The sequence below is a fragment of the Dermacentor andersoni genome, chromosome 1, assembly GCF_023375885.2.
Source record: "Dermacentor andersoni chromosome 1, qqDerAnde1_hic_scaffold, whole genome shotgun sequence".
NCBI lineage: Eukaryota > Metazoa > Arthropoda > Arachnida > Ixodida > Ixodidae > Dermacentor > Dermacentor andersoni.
In genome coordinates, this window is record NC_092814.1 from 132146756 (window position 1) to 132173465 (window position 26710).

Consider the following 26710-nt stretch of genomic DNA (forward strand, 5'->3'; position numbering starts at 1 on the left):
TATCGCGTTAGTAATCTTCCGGTGTAAAGTGATGGCTGCAAATGGGCCAATCTTGGCGCCGATCGGATAGCGGCGGTCTGATGCGTTGCAGCCAGTCTGCTCGTCTACTGCCGTGCGGAGGGACACGATGTCGCAGCTTGACATATTGCCACTTGCTACGTTTGCAGTCCACAATGCAACAAAGTCGAATCATAGTGCTTGCGAAAAGACTGACACCGACTCTGACTGCAGAGCTCTTGTCAAAATGGAGCACGTTGTAACACAAGCAGACGCTTGCTGTGTGCTGGAAGTGCTTAAGTGTATTAAGAAATTGTTCTTGTGCATTCTCTTTCTGTTACTTTCATTTTATAGAAACAAATTAACTAACGTTCCAACTATTACGAACATCATTTGTTCACCATAAAGGTGGAAAAATTATCGATGACATGCCCTGGGCAGCCAATCAGATAGCTCGCGCACATGACGTCATATGGGTAGGGCTGGCTAAAAATTTCGCCGAGCAGTGGGCTGCAAGTGACAGCGATGTACATTTTAAAAACCTTATAATAAATTACACGCTTTACGCGGAGCACTTAGATGCATCAATTTATTATCAGAAGGACCTACTCTAACGACTCAGTACGTTTGTAGAAAATCGTAAAAATCGTTTCAGGGTCCCTTTAAAGGTTCATAACGTCAGAGGACCACAGATTTTACATGAAACAGGCGTAATAGCATAAAAAAAAGCTATGGAGGAAAGAACAATTGCTGAGTGATTTTTTTTTGGACACCCTCGGTTATGCAGATTATGCTACTATGCCACTTACTCCCAAGATCCAATGCAGAATGGTGACCAAAATTTCAGACACCGTATGGTGCATCGCTTGATTTTTTAAACTGACCTGTGTATGTGATGTCGAAATTGTGACGGCCATGATCAACATAGTTGAACCCGAAATGCACATTGCAGTGATGATACCGCTGCGCCAATTGCGCCGAACTGCGCCGAAACGTGAACACTGCTACATCCTGCTACATTTCTGCAAAATATGGTAAATCTGCACCCACCCTGCGCCGAAGGGTGTGCTCCGGTCCAGAAACGAAACTAATTAATCGAGTGCCGCTTATGTCACCATCGACAGCGGCATCGCTTGAGCTACCGTACTCGCGGCGCGCGCGGCAATCCAAGCCAAGCCAAGCCTGATGGTGTTGCTGCTGTCAACTGCAGCTGTCATAGTTTCCTATATGGCTGCTGTTGGGCTGCTGCTGTGGTCTTTGCGGCATGCGGTCGTGCGGTCGCCCTGAGTTGGATGTGCTAGCCCTCACCGTCGGCCGTCGACTTCGCTATGGCGCTTGCAAAGCTGAAAGGTTGGTGCATCTATCATGCATTTTGTATTGCTTAAGTTTGTAGAGGCATAGCCAGCACGTTGTCTGCTGTTGTTCTATATGTCAAAAAATGTGTGCCAACAGCGTAGGCAAGAAAGCGACAAACATGGCGGTCTGCTGTTCAGGAGCGATTGGCGTTCACCGCACGCGCTTCTTCTGCCTCGGCTGAACCACGTTGGCGCGATTTCAGGCGTGATGACGGCTGCGCAATGGGGACTAGCGATGAGTTTGGGTCGCGTGTGGGGAGGCGCGCGCTCGTTAAAAAAAAAAGCGGCTTGTCTGCCGAAAGCTCCTCAGGTTCAGTATTTCACGGACGGAGGGAAGGTTCAATCAAGCGACCAGTCGCGTAGGCCAATAAAAAAAAAATTTCGTATCTTTAACGTTTTAATTCTGCGCCGTTCTTCTAGGTACATATTAAGGCATACAGAAAAAACGTTGCTTAACTTAGTGAAACTCTAGTCGCTGTTTTCTCTCGGCGACGTCGCCCTGGGTGGTTTCAGCCGCGCTGCGATCACCAATGCTCGTCGCGTCGTTGCTCGCATACATACAGCTACTGAAGATGCCACGTTAGCTTGCTGTAATGTCTAGTGCACGGAGTTGAGCGCTTTCTACCTTTTTATTTGACTGAAACATGGGACTAGCACGACTTGTGAACAAACGTTTTACAGAAAGGAATACTCAAAATAGTGAGGCAACGTGACTAAAGAACAATCCCCTTACGAGACAAACCAAGGAATACAATTATCCTAGTGAGGCAACATTACTAACAAGCAAACCTTGTTGATAATAAAGCAAGGAACCCAGTAATGAGGGGCAGCATGACTAGAGAACAACCTTTTTACGAAACTAAGCAATACACTCAGCCAAGTGGAGCAGCATGACTAGAGAACAAGCCTTTTACAAAACATACCAGAAGATACTCACTTCAGTGAAACAGCAGGACTAGTTAACTGTGTGTATAGCAATGACTGAAGCAGCTTGACTAGCGAAAAAACCTTTAACAAAAAAAGAAAAAAAAAATGCACAGAATACACTCACTTGAGGGAAACTGCATGACTAACTGTGCGGACCTAAACATACCACAGCGGGAACAATAGTACCTTGACAGAGAACCCCATTGATGAAAACATATCTTCTAAGTTTAAGCAGACATTATGAATATACAGAAGCACAACAATAAACATGAAGAAAATTCTGGTTATGTGCTCTAATAAACTGCCAACTAAAAAGTCCAATGAAGAAAATTCGCACAAGTTTCAACATCAGTCAGGCTTGTGTCCACAAAACTACTGTGAAACCCTGGAAAAGTACTTCACGTGCGTGCAGCCACTTTTCTTCTTTTACTATCAGCCATCTTTTGAAGGGACACTGCAAGTCTAGATTTGCCCTCAGCCAGAAGAGAATTGCCACTTTCAATGTCAGCAAAGTCCTTTGACTTGAGGCCACGGCTAAATAAAAGTTCAGCATTTGTTAGCATCTTCCTTGCGGTTTCTACTTCCTTTTGAAGGTCTGCTTAATCACCGCTGCTCGAGCCTGCCTCATCTGCCTTGCGTTGCCGCTTCGCTGACTGCTCTTCCTCAGAAGCAATGCGTTCAGAGTACAGTTTCTTTGCGTTTTGCACAACTCTAACAACCTCAGGCGTAATGCTGAAACGGCTGGGGTCACTATGGAAACGCTTGCCATAGGACACAACATGACGTATCCCATTGATGCTCTCTACCGTTAGCCGCGCCCTGTCATGAAGAAGTCTACGATTCTCACAAAAACCCCTTTCGACATCGGCATTTCCATGGGGAATGCTCAGCAAAGCCTTTACCACTTTATTAAGTAGTGGATACTAGTGCGAGCCATCACTCTTTTTTAAGTCAAAGATGACCTGCCAATATTTATCAACCCTTGGAGCACTTTCAACTGTCTCCAGTTGAAAAACTGTATACTCATCCATCAGGGTTGAGATTTCGCTTGGCTGTATCACCTGAGGCAGCTTTGCAGCTAAGCACCTCATTTCAGCTTCTGATGACTCTTCCTCCCTGGCCTTAGGAGAAAGGCAACATAGGCTCCGCAGTGCCATGTTCCCAAAGGGCAGTCGTGATAGCAGATGTTCTGTGGCTTTTGAGTAGAAACTTCAGGCACCCAACCGAAAAGCCTTTTTCTGGGCTGGTTCCCACTGGGACATAGCTGCTTCTGTGTCTCCACCAACTTCCACAACAGCCTTCCACATTGCAGAACAATGAACATCCAAACGTAGCAAGTCCTTGCCGTTAACTGTGCGGTAAGCTTCGGTTTTCATAAAGCGACCAAGCAGCTTCTGAACGAGAAACACCATCTCTTCATAGAGTCGATGCACCAGTGGTTCACTTCCCTGTAGGAGTGATAGGAATGAAACAAAAATTTCAGAAACGTTCCTAATGAAGAGGAGCTTTGCATAGGTCTTGTCAGAGAACACCTTCCTCAGTCGTTCACGCAACTGGCCTCCTGTGCGACAGGATGTGTCTGACAACAGGACTTTCTTCACAGCAGGATACTACTCTATCAAGCGATCAACAGCAGGCCCCAAAGTGAGCCACCTTGAGCTCACATGGCGCAAAAATACAGTTTCAGGAAGACCAAGTGTCACTTGTTCCGCTTTCATTGCTGCGCTCTGCACAGCTGAATTCTTAAAAAAGTAATAAACATCTATCACAACCCCTTCGATGTCCGACCCAAAGGCATTCAGTCCTCGAGCAAACGAGTTGTGCACTTTGTGCAGGCAGCACCCTCCTAAGTCGATGATATTCGGGTAAGCCTCTTGCATTTTCTTCTTCAAGCTTTTCATTACATTTGGACCATCGGTAAAAAAGCAAATGAAGTTCTTCTGCGGAAGGTCCATCATTGCTTTCTGGATCTCACCTGCCAAAATTTCTGCTGTTGCGGAACCCAGCCGGTACGACTGCAGGTGCTCCACTACTACCTGCTGCGCTTTGTCAGAGAAATATCTAACCACATCAAGCTGCTGGCACCTTTGCTCTGGAATAGGGGTTTCATCTATGGCAATAGAATAAAACACGTCTGCCTTGTTGAGCTCGTCGACCACAAGCTTCTTGAAGTATGAACCCAGGCCGTCAGAAACAATGTAAGAGGTTTTGGACCTCTTGCAGGAAAATTTCTTGGCTATTTCTGAATCCGGGAACATTTTTGGATACAAGTCAGTTGCTGTGTCTGCCCACGAATACGGAATGCCCTTTAGTGTCATACCAAGGACAAAAAGTGTCTCTGCGTGTGTCACTTGGTCATTCAGTGGAATGTTTCGTTGGCTTGTTAATTCCAGAGTTGACTGAGTAGTCTTCGGTCTTTGTAGGACACCTGAAGTGTCTCGGTGCTGATTGGCAGAGTCAATGTGGCGCTTTGTGGCGGCATGTCGCCTTATAGCCGTTATGCCGTGCTGCCTGCAGTTAATGCTGCTGTCGCACAAAACACAAAAGCCAGTTGCTTCGTTTGCTTGACGGCACCACATTGATATTTTGTCACCATTTTGGTCAGTCTCGAGAATGTCCTGATTGAACTTGGTGGAGCGGCCTGCACAAAAAAAAGCAATTTCTCATTTCTACTAAATAATGCAATTTACACTATGCTAAAAGAAAATAAGGTTAAATTGCTCATTACCGACATTTTAGCATTACACGATATACCAGAAATAAAACTACTTCTTTCACATGCGCAAATGTTTATCAAGATCGCTTCATCTCTTAGTTTTGCACTTCAACCTTTGTCCTGTATTAGAACAGAGCCTACAAGTCCAAATTCAACCTGGCAGAAAAACAACGGAGGTCCGCCGAGACGCTAGACAAGGCACGATGTTTTATTGAGTGCCCTTTCGATTCCCTTTCTGTTCAACTCTCTGCCCCCGTGAACAGCTTGCATTATCATTGCTGCGAGCGGCCACGATACGTTAGCTGTCATGCAAGTTCGGGCATAGCAAGCATGCCAGTTCCATAGTCCTGACTGAAATAGCTCACGCAGACAGCTAAAATGATAAGTTCTAAAGCATAATGCAGGCATGTTTCAGTCAAATAAAAAGGCAGAAAGCGCTCAACTCCGTGCACTAGACATTACAGCAAGCTAACGTGGCATCTTCAGTAGCTGTATGTATGCGAGCAACGACGCGACGAGCATTGGTGATCGCAGCGCGGCTGAAACCACCCAGGGCGACGTCGCCGAGAGAAAACAGCGACTAGAGTTTCACTAAGTTAAGCAACGTTTTTTCTGTATGCCTTAATATGTACCTAGAAGAACGGCGCAGAATTAAAACGTTAAAGATACGAAATTTTTTTTTTTATTGGCCTACGCGACTGGTCGCTTGATTGAACCTTCCCTCCGTCCGTGAAATACTGAACCTGAGGAGCTTTCGGCAGACAAGCCGCTTTTTTTTTAACGAGCGCGCGCCTCCCCACACGCGACCCAAACTCATCGCTAGTCCCCATTGCGCAGCCGTCATCACGCCTGAAATCGCGCAAACGTGGTTCAGCCGAGGCAGAAGAAGCGCGTGCGGTGAACGCCAATCGCTCCTGAACAGCAGACCGCCATGTTTGCCGCTTTCTTGCCTACGCTGTTGGCACACATTTTTTGACATATAGAACAGCAGCAGACAACGTGCTGGCTATGCCTCTACAAACTTAAGCAATACAAAATGCATGATAGATGCACCAACCTTTCAGCTTTGCAAGCGCCATAGCGAAGTCGACGGCCGACGGTGAGGGCTAGCACATCCAACTCAGGGCAACCGCACGACCGCATGCCGCAAAGACCACAGCAGCAGCCCAACAGCAGCCATATAGGAAACTCTATGACAGCAGCAGTTGACAGCAGCAACACCATCAGGCTTGGCTTGGCTCGGATTGCCGCGCGCGCCGTGAGTACGGTAGCTCAAGCGATATAGAATAGAATACACTCACATGGGTGAGGCAATGTGACTGATAAAGCTGTCATAAAACAAAGAAATGAATATATGCTCATGGGACTAGCACGACTTGTGAACAAACGTTTTACAGAAAGGAATACTCAAAATAGTGAGGCAACGTGACTAAAGAACAATCCTCTTACGATACAAACCAAGGAATACAACTGATTATTCATTTATATATTCATTTCTTTGTTTCATGACAGCTTTATGTCACATTGCGTCACCCATGTGAGTGTATTCTATTTCCTTTGTGAAAGGCCACTGCTGTGATATTTAATCATGAGGATCTGTTCCTGTGATCTTTCCTGTACAAGTACGTGCAAATATTTGCCCAAGCTGCTGTGATAGTCTTGTTGCCTTAAGACATTTTATAATAAAGTGCAATAATTGTATATTTACACATTGTTTGTCTGACAACTTTAGTTAAAGCTAGACTAACTGGTGGTATTAATAATTAAAATAAGTGGCGTTTGTTATATTTTGGCTATGATAGAACACCACTCAGCATTTCTTGCTTTCCTATTGCTTGCTGTGAAAGCTGCACATATGTTTTGCATTTGTTTCAACAGACACCCGCTTCGAACGCTCGTTTTACGGCTCCGAAAAGCAATTTTGCCTGCTCCGAAAGCCCAATTTTACTGCTCCGAAAGCCCATTTTACTGCTCCGAAAGGCATTTTTGCCTGCTCCGAAAGCCAGTTTTACTGCTCCGAAAAGCATTTTTGCCTGCTCCGAAATGGCCAAGGCCAGTATCATCACTGACATTGTTGTTTTTCTATTGTGTAGTGTTTTAAGACAAGGATAGGAAATAGAAATGAAATTGAGCTGGTGGGCAACGTGTAAGTAAGATGCCTGACATGCCAGTGCAAAACATGATGCTCAGATCGAGCATCCTGCAGGAAGGAACAGCGACACGTTTGGGTTATCGCATATTAAGAGTGCAGTAAGCTTCCAACGGCACTGCGCCCCAAGCAAGTGCAGTGAAATAGACTGGCAATGATAGCTGTGAATGCAGCAGTGCAGGATGAGATTTCCTGGTACCGGAATAGAAAACAGTGTGTGCTGACGTTTTCACGTGAGACAAGTGGGCGAGTACTTCAGGGAGGCTGCTGCATGGGCAGCTACTGTTCTCGATTATGCACGCCTCGTGCTTTTTCCTTTTTACATGGGGTCTGGCAGCTAGAAGACTTATTGTAGGATCGTTGTGTGGCAATATACTGAACGGCTGGTGCCGAAAAATAGTGTTTTCCGGGTCTCTATGAACCAGCAAAAGCAAGTGTAGCTGTATTGAGTCATTTTTTGTGTTCCTGATCATGTATGTTAGTGCGGGGAAATGCTGTGTAAGAAGAGCGCATCAACAAGGTTCTGCTGTATTACAGTCCAGCCTACTTAGAACAGCCCCAGTTAAAATGGGGCCATGACACCAAATTTTCAAGCTTGAATTATGCATTGCATGTTGCACTGTACGGATCCCACAGCAAGCTGTCAAAATTTTAACCCATTCAGTGCAGCAGAAAATTTAGCAGAATGAAAGCGTCCAACTCAAAAGATAAGATAGAATTAGCAGAACTGTCAAAACTGATCAAGGCGAAAATAAGTGATATTCGAAACCATAATGTGAGAAAGACTGAAGAAGCAGTAAAAAATGGACACAGATTGAAATCAGTGAGAAAGAAACTTGGCATAGGACAAACCAGGGTGTATGCACTGAATGATAAGCAGGGTAATATCATCAGCAATATATCATCAGCAAAAGAAGCGGAAGAATTCTATACTGACCTGTACAGTACCCAGAGGAGTCAAGATACTACCATTGGAAACAGTAAACAGGATACAGAAACTCCTCCTATAACTAGCGATGAGGTCAGAAGGGCCTTGCACGACATGAAACGAGGAAGAGCGGCAGGAGAAGATGGAATAAGGCTACGTTTACACTTGCGAAACGGCAAGTAGGCGGAAAATCTTTTCCGCGCGTGTACAAGATGTTCACATTTGTTTTGCCACTGCAGTGGAAACCACTGCCGCTTTCGCCCACATCCGTCTAGTTTGCGTACGTTCGTCCACGTGGTGGCACTGTTCAGCACACTATTTCAACACATACGTTCATTAATTGACCCATCAGTTATTAAAAGGTATCATTTCGCGCAACTGCACGTGTCGTCTTAACTTTCGTCTACCATGGAAGATAAAGAAGACATAGTTTCAATAGGTTTAGCCAGTTGCTTTTCCTAAACATAGACAATGAACAATGGAAAATGTTAAATTTTACGACCGGATGTTTACATGCTAGTGCAGCTTCCGGTGAAGTGGAACCGTTTTCCGCTTTGGACCGTTAGGGTTACAGAATGGATACCAAGAGAAGGGAAACGCAGTCAAGGACGGCCGAAGTCTAGGTGGAGCAATGAAATTAGGAAATTCGTGGGCGCTAGTTGGAATCTGTTTGGCGCAAGACAGGGGTAATTGGAGATCGCCCGGAGAGGCCTTCGTCCTGCAGTGGACATAAAACAGGTGGATGATGATGATGATCTTTTTTGTCGCAGTTTAACTGTAAAGCAGTCTGGCAACTTGACGAAATGGGCAGGGATAAAGTAAAGCTATTCGCATCAAGTCTGCCATTAGCCCTAGTCATTGGCCTGAGCCGTTTTGACCTATCACGGAGAGCCAATGGCGGCTTTGGAATAAAAACAGATTAGAATAGTTTTGTATTATCTCGGCCATGAATTGGCAACCCCTTGAAACAGCTCTCTTGGGTTACAGGAGAGGTTACAGCACCAGAGATCTGTTCAGCGAAAAGAATTGTTTAAATATTTGAATATGCCTTGCAACAATGATTTTGCTGAATAAAGCTGCACAGGCAGTTCCACAGCACGAAGTAACAGCACTATGTCTTAGAGCGCAAGTCAAAATTAACTTGTGCCGGAGCGATTTCTGCATCCAGAACAGATCAAACTTCCACCTTCATAGGACTGCTGTAAGGTACGGAGAGAACCGGACAACACAAAAATTGTCGCAAGAAAAGAAGCAAGCGAAGCATCTGTCTACTTGAATGGCGCGTAGATAAAGCAGCAATAAAAGGCACCCTTGCCCTTAAAGCTTGTTTTCTCTGTCTTCTGACATAGCTTAAGAGACAGACTTGCAGTTGTACCCCCCATGTTCCAGGTTATTTTCTGTGTTTTTTATTCCTTTGCCTAGCACACTTCCATGTAACCTCCCTTAATAAAGGCCCAGCAGTGAGGCCTGTAAGGTATAATACGAGTAAAGTAACTCAAATGAAGACATGATTCGTCTGCTTACGTCTATCCACGAACCACAATACGTACCCATGCCCGCTACTGCCGTCAGGGCATGTGCTGAGCAGTCGGCAGAATGAATGTGCGAGGATGCGAGGGAACATCACCATACCCTGCCTTGTGCTGTTGCTTTAGGAACCGCAGGGAGACAGGAGTTTAGCGCAGCCATGCACCCACTCCATCGGTTGAGTGTAGCAGACCCCCCCCCCACACACACACAAATTTTTCTCCCATGCGTAGCGCTGTCTGGTGAGCGCACTGTGAACCGGCAACCGGCGTTTCATGATCTGTCCCTTACAGATGAGCGGAGTCGGTGCTGCTATCTTACTCTTGTGGTCTTGGGCTTGTCCGAATGTTCAATATTTTCAAATGTTCGGGTGAATGTTATGATACCCAATATTTATTACTTGAATTGTAGTATTTGGAATTTTTGAGGTGTTTGAAATGAATAAATTTGAAAACGTACAATTAACTGTTTCGGTGAGCAAGTCAAAGAAAGGCGAGGTCTTTTTGAGTTCATTAATGTACTGTTTGGTTTGTTTAAACTGTGATACCTTTGGGTTCGGCCCTCATTATTACACTGCACTTCTCAATTGAGTAAAGCCACATTTACAGTTAAGGTGTGAATGAGTGCATCTGGGTTTATTTGGCCTTTTTGCACTAATTACACGTTACTACTACATGCATAGCTCTGTGCTAACCTGAAGCGTCTTTTTTGTTTGAAGGTGCATTTCTGCCACCTTTTTCGTTGCCCTAGGTGCACTAGGACCCCAATTGCCGTATTTTGATGAAAGTGGTCAGAAAGTGGCAGCCCAGGTCTCACATACCCCAAATTGATCTGAAGTCTCCAAAGAAGGCTTTGGCTTCAAAAAAAAAAAAAAAAGCCAGTGAAATTTTAAAAATGCCACATGACAATGTGCCCGTGTGCCAAGTATTGCTGCTCTCTGAAACATATTGTTTTCTTTTGCAGGTTTCTGCCAGAAAAATCATTACCAGATCAGACTTGACTTCTATGTTCAGTGTAAGTGAGAGGTCCATTTCTTGGTCCTTAACGATACACCCATGTTCCTTGTCATATGTCCAATTAGAAATTAGTCATTTTAAGTTCGCTAAAAAAGAAAACGGAGAGAGAGAAATCCTATGGTGTTTGGCTGGTCAGCACGAGGTCGTGGAATGGAATCCCGGCCACGGTGGCCGCATTTCCATGGGGGCGAAATATACAAAAACACTTGTGCACTGAGATTTAGCTGCACCTTAAAGAACCCCAGGGGGTCCAAATTTTCATTGTGCTTCACTACGGCATGCCTCATACAGTCAATGACCGATTTTTCGGACCCTCTAGGGAACTTAAAAACGTCCGAAAATTCAGGCAGTCCGAAAAAATGAATGCATGCAAAAAAACGCACCCTTTTTCTTTTTCTCAGATCTAGAGGTAAAGGGCGAAGTAACAGGCTTCCGAAACCCTGCCACAGCATCAGTGACGTGGCTATAAAAAGAGGCGTTCAAAAACTCTCTATGCAGCCGACTGCCGCTTTATGTACATGTGCATCGTCGGGCAGCCGGTGTTATTGCTGCAGTGGCTTGAAGAACTTGTTGATTGTTGTTTTGACGGCATTCCGGTTGCATGCGATCATATTCGCCTCGATCTGAGCAAGGGTCATGTCAGCACTGTACACCGATCACGACCGGCTTTATTACTAATAAAGCCGGTCGTGACACCGATGAGAGTCAACAGTGCTCGCGTCAACTCGGCGCTTGTAGGCGGCGCAGGCATTGGCTCCTCATTTTCAACATCGGAGCCTTCTGAATCCCCTACAACCTGACGGACTATTTCCTCGTCAGTCAGTTCTGCGCGGAAGTCGAGCTCATTGTCAGCGTCAACAAACTGTTCAAAAGTTATTTCCGTGGGTATGGAAACCCCAGCAGAGCGGAGGTCGTTGATCACGTCTTCCGACGGTACTGCTTTCCGCGCTTCGATGCCATCGGGAAGGACGGTGAAGACGGAGTGGGCGCCATCCAAGGCAAGCGAAATCCTTAAGTTGCGAACAGTGGAGTTCGCTGACGAGCGTCGAAGCACCTAGGCCTAGCGTCGCAGAGCACACTTGACACAACAGCACAACCACACACCACGCTAGCCAAAACGTGGCCTGCGCAAACAAACAAAATGGCGCCGCTCCGGAAACTCCGCCGGAGGCATGGGAGCCAGATTACTACTACTACTACTACCGTCAAATGCTGCTTAGCCTTGCAGCCTTACTTTTACTTAGTTGTAAGATATTGTTTATCACTGTAGTTGCTGATAGCTTCAGCTGGCTGCTAATGTTGGCTATAAGTATGCCTTAGATTGGCACTTCAAAAATTTGAGAAATTGCATGCTGTGCAGTGATGCACGTCTTGCCATAATTGTATTTCAGTTGGAAAATAATCTACTACAATAGTGTCACACGCAGGAACATTAGTGCCCTCAAACGCGCTGCTAACGAATAATCTATGCTGCATGCGTTCTGTTAAATGTGGTGGCATAGTCGCTTTGGCAATCTGCTGCGAAGTCTGAGGGCACGGGATCAAACCCTAGCCGCGGTGGCTGCATTTCGATGGGGGCAAAATGCAAAAAAAAAAAAAAGAGCCTGTGTACAGAGCATTGAGTGCATGTTAAAGAACCCTGGGTAGTCAAAATTAATTCCGAGTCCCCCCACTATGATGTGCCTCATAATCATATCGTGGTTTTAGCACGTACAACTGCAGAATTAAAATTTTGTAATGTTATTGCTTGTTGTATCCGCCAGTGGTTGATTGATTGATTGAAGTGCTTGATTTGCCTGTGTCCTTTTATCTACAGGAGCCAGTTCGAGTCGATCATATTGTGGATAATGTCATGTTTGAGGACAAGATGTACATCACAGCTGGCTCTTCAAAGTAAGTTGGTGATATCTTTCATGTTCTGAAGGATTTGCTAAGTTGTTTTCCGACTGCTAAATGGACAGATCTAAACTTTGTGGATGAATTCATTGAACAGTGCAATACACTTGCAACAATATTCTAAGTAACTGAAGCGTAATCACTATAACCAGTTATTATATGAGTGAGCTTAACTGCTTGAGGATCGCATTTCTCGTGGCGGCTACATTCATGGGGGGCGAAATGCAAAAGCACCCGTGTCCCGTGCATTGGGTGCTCTTTATAGAACCCCAGAGGGTCAAAATTATTACGGAGCCTCCCTCTACGGCGTGCCTCATAATCAGATCGTGGTTTTGGCACGTAAAACCCCAGAATTAAATTTTTTGGTTAATTTTTCTTTTAATAAGCCCCCCCCCCCGGTCACATTTTTTATTGCAGGGTTAAATTCCTTAGTGGCTTATTCCTAAAGGACCAAGGCACTTATTTTGAGAAAAAAAAACAAATTTTTTTAGGTTACATTTAATTGAGCCTACTTGCTGTGCCTGAAATAATTTGTAAACCTGAAACATCTGTAGGCTCTTTGTGCCATCTATGGTACTCGGAAGTTGGTTAAACAAATTTTAGGTAAATTTTTTATATGATAGACGATGTGACAAAGCTTATCAACTATTGATGTTGCTCGCACCTCGTTTTGACATGGGAGACTGGCATAATGTTCCAGACTGGCGCAAGTTTCCTGGCCAATGTTGCAGCAAGAAGCAAATGACTGCATTCATTCTTCATGCGAAAAATTGCAGCACTAGTATGGAATGGCTGCAGTGCTTTAAGAATCGCTACAACATAGTAGGAAAAGCTGTCTTAAAGCGAGTCTGCCGATGCCGAAGCAATGGATAAGTGGCTGAAAGAAGACTGGCCTCAGATTCTCGCGAAATGTCAAGCAGCATTTTCAAGCATGGGAAATGCCTCTTCTGGCAGATGGTGCCATGGCAAACTTCATGTACTTCAAGCCATACAAGCTTGAAGTACATGCTTGAAATAGACAAAAACTTAATTAAATCGAAACCGTATCACGAATTACTTAGTTAAATGGCAAAATAAAATACATGGTTTTCAATGGAACTAAGATCGGGAAATAAACATAGTTTGTTACTTTGCAAATTTCATTAAATCGTGGTTCGTTATGTCGAGGTTTGACTGTACTATGTCGGAAAGCTCAGCCACTTCTGCTAGCAGCATTGCTGGGTCATCATCATCGACCTCTGAATAACATTTAGGAGATGTATGCACGTTGCTAGCATTGCCTCTGTGGCTTGCGTGCTCATAGAAGAAATGCTCATATTGGTCGCGCCAGTGTGAACGTTTTTGTGCATATATCTCGCACCGTTGTATAAGTTGCACTGACAAAAATTTGGAAGGGGAAATGCTATTTCAAGTCTGGCAAATACAGTAATTTGATGCTTCAAAGACGTCTCATTTTCCCCATTAGCCTGCCCATATTCCAATTTTTCTGCACCAAAACTAAGAATTTTGTCCTCCAAAAAGTCCTGCAGAGCTTTCTCAGTGGCTTCACCCCTGAATGAAACACTGGCCTCCACATCCTTCCGTGTGAAGGCGCAGATGAGGCTGGAGTGCTCCATGGAAGCAACTATCAATAGGATAATCTTTTATAACTTTCATGTCATTATTTACGCTTAGTGTTATCACAACTGTGGTCAAAAAGCAGGAATTTTATGGAAGAATGCTTTTATGTTCCTTGCTTCACATTTCTATTGGTGCATAGGAAATGACAGAGTGTATCGCATTTTATTGTCTATTTTGTAGGGGTCTCTGCCTTCTGTGGAATGTAACAGACCAGCCCGAGCTCATCTCTGTTCTTTGGCGTGGGCACAGGGATTTGCCAAGAGTTTCGGCATTGACCAAGGTATGCTCTTCTTGCGAAACATGCTGTTGTTTAGTCAATTATTTTTCCAACCTCAGTTATTTAAACTTCACCGTGGCACATTACACAGCCCAGTGGAAATGCATCAAGTAAAGCAGTGCAAAATAGGGGTTTTCTAGGGGTGTTCAAATCGCAAAATTTCTTAATAGAATCAAATATCAATGTCGAAGAAAAATGACCTTGAATTAAAAAAAGAATCAAATACTGAATCTTTTTTTCATTTATAAACAAACTGAAATCTAAGATGAAGGCTTATTTACATTATTTGATGCATGTGTCACAACTGTACTTCCGGACAGCTGAGGAGCTTGTAAATAAATATGGCGGAAAGTTGATCATATCTGGCACACCCTGACTATGGCAATCCAAGAACAGCGTGTCGCCAGATCTTAAAGAAGCGAAGTGTAATACTCAAGCTGGGATGCTAAGCGGACACACTCCACATCGACTCCGTCAATTTCGATTGATTCAAGGGGCAAGAGAGGTTTGGAAACTTTCTTTTATTTTCTTACTAAATTTAATGAAAATTGTCACTGAGAGCTTCTCATGCTGATTTCAAAAATATAATTACTTTTTAAATTGACTGAGAGGTTCCAGATATAATTAAAATTAATGTCCTATTGTTTATCTGAGCAACTGTAAGGAGAGTATCAGCCAGAATGTTTATAAAGACATGTGGCTGGATACTACAAAGTGTAAACACAACTGTAGGGCTACTTTTTATATATTGCAGGTATTACCAATTTTACAGCAATTTGAAGTTCAATCACTAGACATGACAATTATGTGGTCCAATTAGTAGCCAGATTTTATCATTTACAAAAGCGAATTAAAGAATCTGCTCCTAACATTGTGTAGTACACACAAGTAGCTACATGCCACCATTAAAATTATGGTTCTATGTTTTAAAAAGTTTTAAATGGCAAGTTTTAACAACACCAAAAATGAGATTCTGAGAAAACTTGAAAAAACAAAATGAGCTTATTTTTATAACAGAACACCACAAAATATTTGAATATATACAAGTACTATTGCTTTAGTAGCCTCCAGGAACGTAGTCTGGCTAGTGTCACTACGGTGATGCCTTCTGAGCACCCGCTGAAAGCTTTCAGCAGATGCATGCTCAGCAGGTGTAGCCAGCATCTCGTTTGTCCCGGCAGCAGTGTGGTTAACGTGATCTAGTAGTTCTGATTTTCGGTCAGTAGCAGGAGTTGGTGCTAATGCTTAAGGGGGGACACGGGTCTTGCAGACGAAAAAAAATTACGAAAAAGTTGATTTTTCAATTTTGCTATGATCGCGTTCAGCACCTGGTCACAAAAAAAATTAGCGCTTAAAAACACATAGTTTTGCTAAAAAAGTAAGCTTTATTATGCGACCATGCGAGTTTGATGCGCGAGAAACACCCGAAAGTAGCCAATTTGGCGCCGTTCGTAACTTCGCAACCATTCACCGGAGCCCAGCCATGTTGGTCTCCTTCGAAAGTGCATTCTTCGGTCTTTCTTTCCCGCCAAGCGTGAGCATTCAAATCTACGCTGCGCAGGGCTGTCGAACAAGAAAGAAGTACGAAATCTTACTGTCTGATTGGTCCGCAGCCGACATGTGACAAAACGGTGGCTTGTCATTGGCTGTTAGCAGTTTCGATGGCGCCTCGGGCGCCTGGCACAAACAAGGATGTTGCCATCTTCTCATAGACTGTCATCGAACACTGACGAGCGCTATGCCTAATGACTATCAGAAGTTCCGCACCGTGTACCAGTTCGGCAAAAAACGCCGAAAATGTGCCGCAAAGAGAAGAGTTGTACCAACACGTGCACAATAGCGAGCGTCGAAACAGCAGACGAGAGCTCGACATGGACAAAATGCGTGCTGGCAGCCGACGTGGACGCCTTGGATGTTGCCCCGACAGTTGCGATAACGGCCTCGGCAGAGAGTTCGACATCGACGGAAGGCGCGCTGGCAAACGACGCGGACGCCATGGACGTTGCCCCGGCCGCTGCCCCGGCAGTTGCGATACTGGCCCCGCAGGATGACGGAGCCGTGCGGCCCCAATGCACAAGGCTTGATTCAACGTTTTTGACGAGTGCAGATTGTGCCGTCCGGTAGCAGCGAGCCCAGCAGAGAATTTCTGAACTTGCGTCGGTTTCGGCGACAGAACGAAAAACGAAGTGCCTCGCAATTGAGTGCAGTGCCGAGAGTTCTTCCACGACGTATACGATTGTAGACATGGACGCCGTGAACATCTTGTTGGAAGTTGCTGTTTGCCGAGTGTGTGGTGGCGCACTGACTATTGAAAGGGACACGCGTGAGTACGGCATAGCCGTGAAACTGAAAGTCTTGTGCAGCAATTGTGGGGAACTTCGTTAGCAGTGGAGCTTGTGACGAATTGCAGGATTGGCGAACTGCAACCCATCTTCTTGCGGCGCGCGCTGTGCAGAGCATGGGAAATGGGCAGAGTGCCCTAAATGATATTTTTTCCGCAGTAGGAGTGTCCCACAGAGGTATGCGTAACAAGACATACCAGCATTATTTGAAAAGCAAGCTGAACCCAGCAGCAACCAGAGCATGCACAGTGAACTTGGAAAAGTGTGCCGCTGCCGCAAAAGAGATTTACAAAGAGCTAAATTTTGGAAACCCGGGCAACATTGCCGTTTGTTTTGACGGCACATGGCACACCAGAGGCCACAAATCTTGCATTGGGGTGGCCACTGTAGTTGAGCTGTTCTCGGGGTATGTGCTTGATTATGTGGTCCTCTCCGATTTCTGCCTAGGCTGCGAGTGTGGACCAAAACCAGACAGCCCAGGTTACGCTGAATGGAAGGCAAAACATTCTTGCCAAAAAAACACAAGCTGCAAGGCAGGCCAAATGGAAGTTGAGGCAGCGAAGATACTGTTTCAACGTTCACTCTCACTACATGGCCTCAGGTATACCACCATGCTCTGTGATGGGGACAGCAGGTCCTTTAATGCCGTTGAAGAAGCCAAAGTTTATGGCTTTATTGCAGTTAAAAAAAGAAGACTGCACAAATCATGTACAGAAGCGCATGGGCACGGCACTTCGTAACCTTGTGCAAAAGCACAAGTCTGATGAACCTGGACAGCGCTTAGTGGAAAAGGATGGCTGACTGGAGACCTGATCACAAAGATCTCCAGCTATTATGGATGGGCGATCAAGTCTTTTGCTGGAGATGTTGACAAAATGCACAATGCTGTGTGGGCCACGTTCTATCATATTACATCGACGGATGAGCGGCCCGCCCAATCACAACTTCTGCCCGCATGGTCCGAACTCGTGGTGCAAGTATAACTCTGCCATGGCAAAAAATGAGCGGCCAGCAAAAAGCAGGTACAACCTGCCAGAAGTGGTCACCAATGCACTGCGTCCAGTCTTTGAGCGCCTGGCTGACAAAAAACTGCTATAACGGTGCCAGCGAGGGCAGACGCAGAATACCAATGAGACACTGCACTCTGTGATTTGTAGCCTTGCTCCTAAAGACAAAAATTCTTCATTGTTTGCAGTTGAGGCAGCAGTTGCAGAGGCAGTGATGCGCTTCAACCTTGGCACCCATGAGGGCAGCTCAAGCATATTGAGAGAATTGTAATTACAACAGATCTAAAGGTAGTCGGAGAGCCACTGAAAAGGACTGTCGTCGCATTGCTAGTGCAGAGAGAAAGCAAACATCCTCAGCAGCTTTTCAAGCAGCTGTGAAACGAAATCAGCGAGGAAAGCCCCATCCAGATTATTCCCGTGGAGCCTTTTGAGCCATTGGCTCTGGCAATTTCATGCATGCAGTAGAATAAAATGCTTTTTTCACATGGTGATTAGTTTTTTCCACTTTGCTCAATACACTTTTTTTGGTAACCAGCAATTTTCCGGGAGGCATAGCCATCTCTCCTAATCATCCGATTGAATAATTTTTGCTTTGTCTGATAGCTAGGCACCCAGGGAGTGCAGCTAGTCTATAATACTATATTTCTGCACCTTGAAACATATTGAAATTTTGAGGAAGCCAAAACAAGAAAAAGTTCACATTTCAAGTTACAACTTTGAACTTTTGTAACTTTGGATATAATAGAGGTAGAAACATGAGACAAATCTGGCTGCACTCCTTGAACATTCAGGGATATGTTCACAACACTTTTACCTTTCTTAATGCAAAACATTTTCTGCAGGTCATCCTGAAACGTGGGAACAGAAAAAATAGTATAAAATATTTTTCTCATTATGTACAGAAAAACCAATTGCATATTTGCATGGAGCACATTAAATTACATATTACCTATAAATTTCATTCCTCTAGCAGCAATATTAACAATGGTGTTGCTCGAGACCCATGTACCCCCTTAAGGGGGGACATGGCTTTCGCATCGCGAAAAATTGCCAAAATATTGATTTTTCGAAAATCAGATTTTCAGTTTCTATAACCCTTTTTCTATCTGATACCCAAATATCGTCACTGTAAACCACTTAGAAGTTTAGCCGTGTGCCCGAGGATTGCGTGCGCGATGTGCTTCGTCATGAATTCCGAAACACTGAGTGCTAAAAGGCCTAGCCGCATGTCTGAGGATTCCGCGCGTGAATCTTGGTCGCGAAGTCCGCGTCGCCGATGCTCGGAATGCTTAGCCGCGAGTCTGAAATGTGCACAAGTGTACGGATTGGCCATGCTACTGCAATGTCCGCATAGCGCTTGTTTTGACACGTCGAGATTACGGCCAGTGGAGACTTCCAGACTCGTGAGATGCATAGAGCCGAACAGACAATGTGAGCGCCGGAACAATGGCAAACCACGCTGGAGTCACATGGCGGGCACGGCCAATCGCAGACTCCGGCACGACCTTCAATCATTTGCTTTTTGCGTGCATGTTTCTGTATGGAGGAGGTAGCTGAAGCGGCAAATTTGAAGACTGAGAAATGCGCTTTCCAACGAGACCAAGATGGCAGCGCTCGGTTGCGCCGTTCCAGAGATATTGTGGCTTGAAAAATGCTGTTCTTTCTTGATTTCCGCAAAATTTTTCGCCACCTTGGCTGGTAGAAATAAATTTTTTAGAGCACTTCTACGTGGTTTGCAGTGATGATATTTCGGAATCAGATAGAAAAAGAGTAATAGAAATTGAAAATGTGATTTTCTAAAATTCGGTTTCTTGGCCATTTTTCGAGATGCGAAAGCCGCGTCCGCCCCTTGATAGTTTTTTGCAGCGTCAAATAAAAAACTTTTTGTCATTTCATTGTATTTCATTTGTGTTGACCTTTAACCAAGCTGTTCCAAAACAGATAATGCATGCAGCAAACTGGCTCCATAGTACCAAATTTACTGCTCACAAAGCTTCTCCAAAACTTTGTTGGCTGTTCCATCCCTGAGCATAGATAAGTGAGTTTGTTGAACACACTCGCTGGCAAGTTCATTCTTGGCAAGTGTCACTAGACCTTCCCATTTGACAGCCTGGAAGTGATAATAAAGGTGAAGTGCACATGCTTGAAATGTCACAAAATTTCCCCATCTGATTTGAGTATCATACACTTCGGTATAACAATATTTCTCTGTACTACAATATGTGCCCAGTAGTAAACATGGAATTAATAACACGGCTTTCTGGCCCTCGCAACCGCTACATGACCATGTGTGCGATGAAATTTTAATAAAACAACAAAATAATCTTTGGTTTGTGCAGCATGCGACTTAGCATCTGACGAGACAGCCTTTAGATAGCAGTCTTTCATTCCATTGTGATGGTCTTTAGCTTCCACTTTCCACTTTGCTCATCATGGTCGAGCAACACACGGCACACAGCCAGTGTTGCCAACTAGAAATAAGCTGCTAGTCGAGACCCCAAAAAACTAAAAGCTGTGATACGAGCACCGAAAATCCGCTAAAAACTACGAGCACCGAAAATCCGCTAAAAACTTGCTAAATGTAAACAGCAATCAGTCGCATTCAAAATATGTTATATTGCTTCTACGTAAAACACAGTTAAAAGAATTACTCAGGATAGAGAAGCCTTTATTATTGTCCATAATAGAATAAAACCTATGGATTATCAACATTAATAAGGGCTTTTCTTGTGCAACTGTGAAGTGCAGAAACGTATCGCGAAATGAAACTTAAAAAAAAAAAAAAGATGCTTCTATGAACTACAATCACTGGCAAAATACAGGTTGAACTACCGGGTAGCGATTAAAGGGAAGCTGAAGAGTCTGTCGAATTCAATAAGACGCTCATATACGGATGCGGGAACCTTATAAACCATGTAGGTAAAATTTGGTTTTTTTTTCAATTAGGAGCGACGTAATCGTCGGTTGAAATTGCGCTGTAGCTCCGCCCCCCGTCGAATGCTGCGCACTGCTGCTGACGCTGACGATGCGAGCGGAGACCGGAAACCGTGGTGTTGCGACGTCAACTCTAGTGTTTCGTTCCTTCGCAGCATCCGCGACCGTGCCTGACCGCGCTTGTTTCTGTGTGCGTGCCATCGTAATCTGCTTCGATCGACCCTGCATTCCTTTGTTGGTGCGTCTGCGTGTATGTAGAGTGGTAGTCAACGTGCGTGGTAGTCAACGTGAGTGGTAGTCAACGTGAGTGGTAGTCAACGTGGTAGTCAACAGATGAAGGTCACTACACGTACTGCATGAACCGGGAAGCTTTTCACGCGTTTAAACAGTCTTGGTAGATTGCCGACAGCTTTGGACAGCACACAAATGCCGTAGATCGCATCCCCGCTTACGTTCCACGAGGAGGCATGCAGGAACACAACACTACAGTTGTTTGACCGGAAACGAGCTCACTAGATCGGCGAAAGATCGGCGAGATCACTAGATCGCTTTGCAAAAAACATACTCACCAAAGAGCATTTCCAACACGAGGAGATCCCAAGACTTTGCTTTCGTTCGCGTCGAAAGCACTGCTCGCACCAGCATCGTTTGCTTCTTTGAGAGGCTGGCTCTTCGCAATCGGCTCGTACATGTAGGGAGTAACGCCGAACTCCTCAGAAAAACGCAGTCTCTCTAAATTTTCCATTACCGTCTCAGAAAAACAGCACCAAACTACCTGGCACCGCGCTTCATGTGTAGCGGCAGCGGTCGGTTACTAGTGTTGACGTCATGAGGCGCCCGACCAATCACAGGCGGAAACGAGATGCGCCAGCTGGGCGTGTCCGCTGCTGCACTTTTCGTCGAAATAAAATATATTTGCGCTTTCTTTCGCTCAATTTCGATACGATATTTGAATTCGGAGGGTTGAAAACCATTATGTACAGATGTTCACTCATTTTTTCTGGAAAACCTATCAGCTTCCCTTTAAGATTACAGAAAAATGTCCTTGGTATGTTTGTGCGTCCTCTGTGTGCATTTGTTTGCTGACATGGCTGGGTCTAGGGTCGGTGCGAATGCCGACCCCATAGACCTGCATTGTCCCAATCTTGCGAACAACGTGCTCGGGCAGCATGTAATTGAAACAGCATTTATTGTTCAGAGACCAGTCCGCACATTAAGGATGGGAGAAATGCCAAGTAGAAATTCTAAGCACGCTGTTTGTGCATGGTAATTCCCGCTTCTAAAGTGGCATAAATAAGCTGCACGTGTTGGCCATGTGAAATACAAATTTTTGTACAGTGCAGTCCACTTATAACGATATTGAGAAAGACGAAAAATATGATCGGTATAACCGATGATCGCTGTATCTGGACTGCAGTCATTAAATAAAAAAAATAAAAACCCGGAACATACCTTTGCAGCTCTGAACTCGAATTCGCTACTTGCTCTAAAGAATAGATGACATAGAAAGTAGGCTGTGAAAAACAAACTTTATTTCTAGCGCCAATCACTGTGTCAAGGGTTAGGCGCGCCGAAATAGTCCGAAATCTGCACTTGCTTTTGCGGCAGCTTCAGCTTCGCAACCGCGGTGTGCATGGATTCCAGCTGCTGCGCGAACACTGGCGGCAATCCTTTAGCATGCATAAAGTCAATTAAGGAGTCGATCGATGACAGTGCACTTTGCGTGGACATCGAGGTCGGGGTCAAGGAGCCACTGTCAATCTCGTCACTGTCGCTGCTGCCGTCGCTACCATCGCACAACTTTGCCGTCTGTCGAGACAGCACATCTTCGGCGATCGCCTCGTCGGTGACTCATTGCAGAACGAGGCAGCACTGTCTGCAGTCAAAAACTTGTCCATCGACGCACCACCTGTGTCACCAGTAGGAACGAGCTCCCAGAGCTCGGTTATGTCAGCGGCTTCCGCTGTGTTGGTCTCAGTGGGTTGGGGAAGTTTGTCCTGGCGCACAAAGCCCGCCTTTTTGAAGCAATTGTATATGGTTGACTGCTTTACTTCATACCATGCACCATAAACGAAGCGCACGGCTTTCAAAAGGCTGATCTTCAAGTCAGGGGGCCCGTCTGCATGACCCGACATGCCAGGAGCTGCGCGGTCAATGGCTGAAATTAGCCACTCCAGCATGCGCCGCTGATACAGGGCTTTAAAGTTGGCGATCACGCCGGCGTCCAACGACTGCAGGCCTGCCGTAGTACAGTGGAACCCCGTTCATACGTTTTTCACCGGACCGGGGGAAAAAAACGTAACAGCCGGGAAAACGCAACAGTGAGGAAAGCTCCGAAAATGAATGAAAAAAGTGCAGCTTCAACTATAGACAATTTATTTCCACAGAGTGCGCTTAGGACTTAAAAAAGTCTAGAATGGTGGCTTGCCGTTTCTTTCGCTCGCTATAAATCGCCACACGTTTCTCAATACCCTGGAAGGCCGCATTGCTGTCAGCGTCGCTGTGAGGTGCGACGTACCTGCGGAGGAGGTCCAGAGCCGCGACGGCTTCTCCAAAGCTAGGATTTGGCAACTCCCCGGCATCATGCGGCTCGTGCTCCTTGTCGTCACTGCGCCACGGCAATGGCAACGAACGAACGAATATCCGCGGGAAATTTTGCCCTCTTTGGCGTAATCATGCTAACGTGCTAACGATTGTTTAGTATTGCTGCGGAGAGCGCGCGTCCGAGCCGCCCGGTTGCGCGCAGCGCGGCGTGGGAGAAACGTAAACAAGAGAGGAGAGCAGGCCCGATAGGCGGAGCAACGCCACGAGCAACGCCAACTTCCGGTTTCACTTTAGCTTCACAAAGAGTGACGTCAGGGCCTCTCCCGAGTTTCCTTCCTCCGTGAGTCGACCCGTCCAACAACCAAGCGGTGACCGTAATCACAGTGATGATAGTAAGATCATTTTTCACGAATGGCCACTTAGTGGCGGCCTCATGCGGCCTCTCGAACTGGCGTGCGGCTTCTTGCAGCCAGTTCCATAGCCAAGCCCGGCCAAGCCCAGCCAAAACTCGTCAAAAGCCAAAATGGCGGTTGGAGCGCGTTGTCTACTTTAGCCCAGGCGGGTTCGGGGTGCTAAGTTGCGACGTATCATGCGGGAACGTTTTCACAGCCACAACGTAACAGCGGGGTTCCTTATACATTGGATCCTATGGAAGCTATGCCGGGACCGGATGAAAACGACGTAGCAGCCGGGAAAACGCAGCAGTGAGGAACGTAACAGCGGGGTTCTACTGTATTCGGAGGCAGGAACAGCAATTCGACAGATGTTAGCTTCGGGTTAACGCTGTGTGCGCTACAGTTGTCAAGTAGTAACAATACTTTTCTTCCTTGGCCTTCAATTATGCTGTCAAACTCGAGCAGCCATTCTTCGAACAGGTCGCGGGTCATCCACGCTTTCTTATTGCTGCGATAGCGGACCGAGATGTGCTGATTATTAAAGCATGTTGGCTTCTTTGATCGCCCGATCATGAAAGGCTTGAGATGATGGCTCCCGTGCATGCTAACGCACAGCAACACGGCCACCCTAAGTTTTCAGTGCTTCCCACCGGGGCATCGATCTCCTTTAAGAGCGGGAGTCTTCGACGGCAACATTTGAAAAAACAGAGCAGTTTCGTCGCAGTTATATATGTCCTCTGCGCAGCGCTCCAGCACGCCGGGCAGCTTTGTCTGCAGCCACTGCTGCTTTGCCTGTGTATCCAAAGACGCCGCTTCCCCTACCACGTTTTTGTAAACGATTCCGTGCCGCTCCTTAAAGCGCTGAATCCAGCCTCCCCCAGGCTCAAAATTTGGGTGTCCTAGAAGAAAAGCGAAGTTTTTCGTTTGGTGGCAAGTATTGGCCTACTAATAGGCACATTATGCGCACGGGCTGTGATGAACCATTGGTAAAGCGCCTCTTCAACATCGGCGTACAAAGGGTCTCTAACCCTTTCCGCTGATCGGCATGGCCGCTGATAGCTCCTGCCTTCACAATCGCGGTGCTCCCGGTTTTCAAGATGGTTAATATCGTCGACTGGGCAAGCTCATACTTCTTCACGAGGGCGCTCACCTTGAAGCCGCGTCGAGAGTCCTGCAAAATATGCATCTTCGTGTTAAGCGACACAGCTTTACACTTTGTCGGCGCCATCTTCGAACTGGGCCACTGGGTTGTACCGTTGGTTGCACGCTGCTTCGGTGGCGTCAGCCTGCTATCGCTAGAGAGAGAGACTGAGTGCGGGACGGGCGCCACCGCGGCGCTTTGCTTGTCACTTTTTTTTTTTCTTTCTCTCTCTCTTTCGGAGCGACTGTGGCCGACATGTATGAAGCAGTCAGCGCCATCTTGTGGCGCGCTGCGCGGTAATGGCGGCAGATACAAACTTACGGAGGTAAACATCGCCTCGTCTCGACATCGTTCATTTCAGGGAAGTAAGCAATGCAAATGTTACGATTATTTGGCACGGAAAACGCCGTCCAGACGGCAAAATTTTGATCGTTATATCCGATATGCGGCGAATAACCTATCGTTATAAATGTTTTTTTTTCCCCATAGACCTAATGCATAAAATGACTCTCATGTCGACCCATCGTTATAACCGATATATTGTTATATGTGGTATCGTTATAAGTGGACTGCACTGTACCTCCAAAAAAGAAAGGGGGGGTGCGCCATTACAAAAGAACTGCTAAATAATCTGCCACCCGCAAGAGGTCGGCTTGTATGCTGACATATTGCACTGGGGCCAATGAAATCTTGGAGGCCACACCAAGCTGCCAGCCCGCATGGCACGCCAGAGAGAGGGCGAAGTGAATCCAGTAGAACCTCATTGATACGATCCCTTTACGTACGATTTCCTGTTGCCAACGTTTGCTATTGAGAACACAAGAAATGCTGCAAAAAAAAAAAAAATGCTCCAAAAATGCTGCCACTACAATACCGAGTGCTGCCACTCTGTGAATACAAGCAATTTTTTTTAGATCCTTAGTCTCTTGGATATCATTACACGGCTTCTTTACGCTGGAGCATCAACGATTGCTCGTGCGGCGGTTAATTTTGGTTTCATCTCGCGGGCCGTTTCGTTCTACCTGTGAAAACTGATCTGGTTTCTGATCTCTTGTTTAAAATCTATCAAAGGGTCCCCGCTGGATGCTTGCTCGTTTATTGCTTACAGGTGTGCAATACATCTGTTCACAGGCGGGCGCTGTTGTTGACAAACAATGCTGACATGCTTGCGTTTCTTTTCTCTAGACTCGCGAAAACTGAATGCCCCTCGGTGGCGATGGGATAAAGGATTACAGCAAGTTGCTGATTCGTTTGGCTTTTTTTGACAGTTGCACAGCCGTCGAGTTTTGTTGCATGCGCTCACATACACAGATCGATTATACTACAGTCACCGACCGATAATTCAAGCTTGATGGGGACCGCCAAAAACGTCTGAATAATCAGGAGTCCGAAATACCAGATTCGCTGCAACATAAGTGACCTTATCCCACAAGTGGCCAAGAAAGGTGTGCCGTATTCTTGGATTGTCACTTTTGGCGATACTGTCAATTCTTGACACTTCCAAGCATGCTGTCTTATGACTGTTCGGAAATGTTGCCACCCTTCTATGCGTTTGGTGGTAGTCTCGCGTAATATTACGAAAATAAAAGTATTTTTTGAAAGTGATCATTCATGAATAGGGCCCAAGTTTATAAATGCCTATTGCTGCACACACATATGCGTGCCCTTGGCCTAGACATTCTGTGGCCGTAATGTTCTAGCAATGTCTTTTAAGCTATTTCTTTTCATGCTTTGTCAGTGGTCAGAGCGATGCTCCACATGCGTTATCAACGGGATCAGCCGGCCACGAACAGTAGAGAGTAAGAGTGACATAGAATTGAGCGGAAGGTGTCGCTGCAAGATTGTGGCCTGTATCTCGATCACTGTCATGCTGTCACTACAGATAAATGAAAGTACAGTCAGTGCATGCACCAAATTCTCATCAGCGACTGCTAGGTCG

At 45.7% G+C, this 26710-nt stretch overlaps 1 protein-coding gene across 1 annotated transcript in view; it reads left to right on the forward strand.

Annotated features, from left to right (window-relative positions):
- LOC126545907 (uncharacterized) overlaps positions 1–26710 on the forward strand; it is a 73856-nt gene that overhangs the window by 32284 nt on the left and 14862 nt on the right. Inside the window, exons 9-11 of the mRNA XM_050193947.2 lie at positions 10563–10613; positions 12432–12508; positions 14312–14411. Of these exons, the coding sequence (XP_050049904.1) occupies positions 10563–10613; positions 12432–12508; positions 14312–14411 (228 nt within the window). The remainder of the gene's footprint in view (positions 1–10562; positions 10614–12431; positions 12509–14311; positions 14412–26710) is intronic.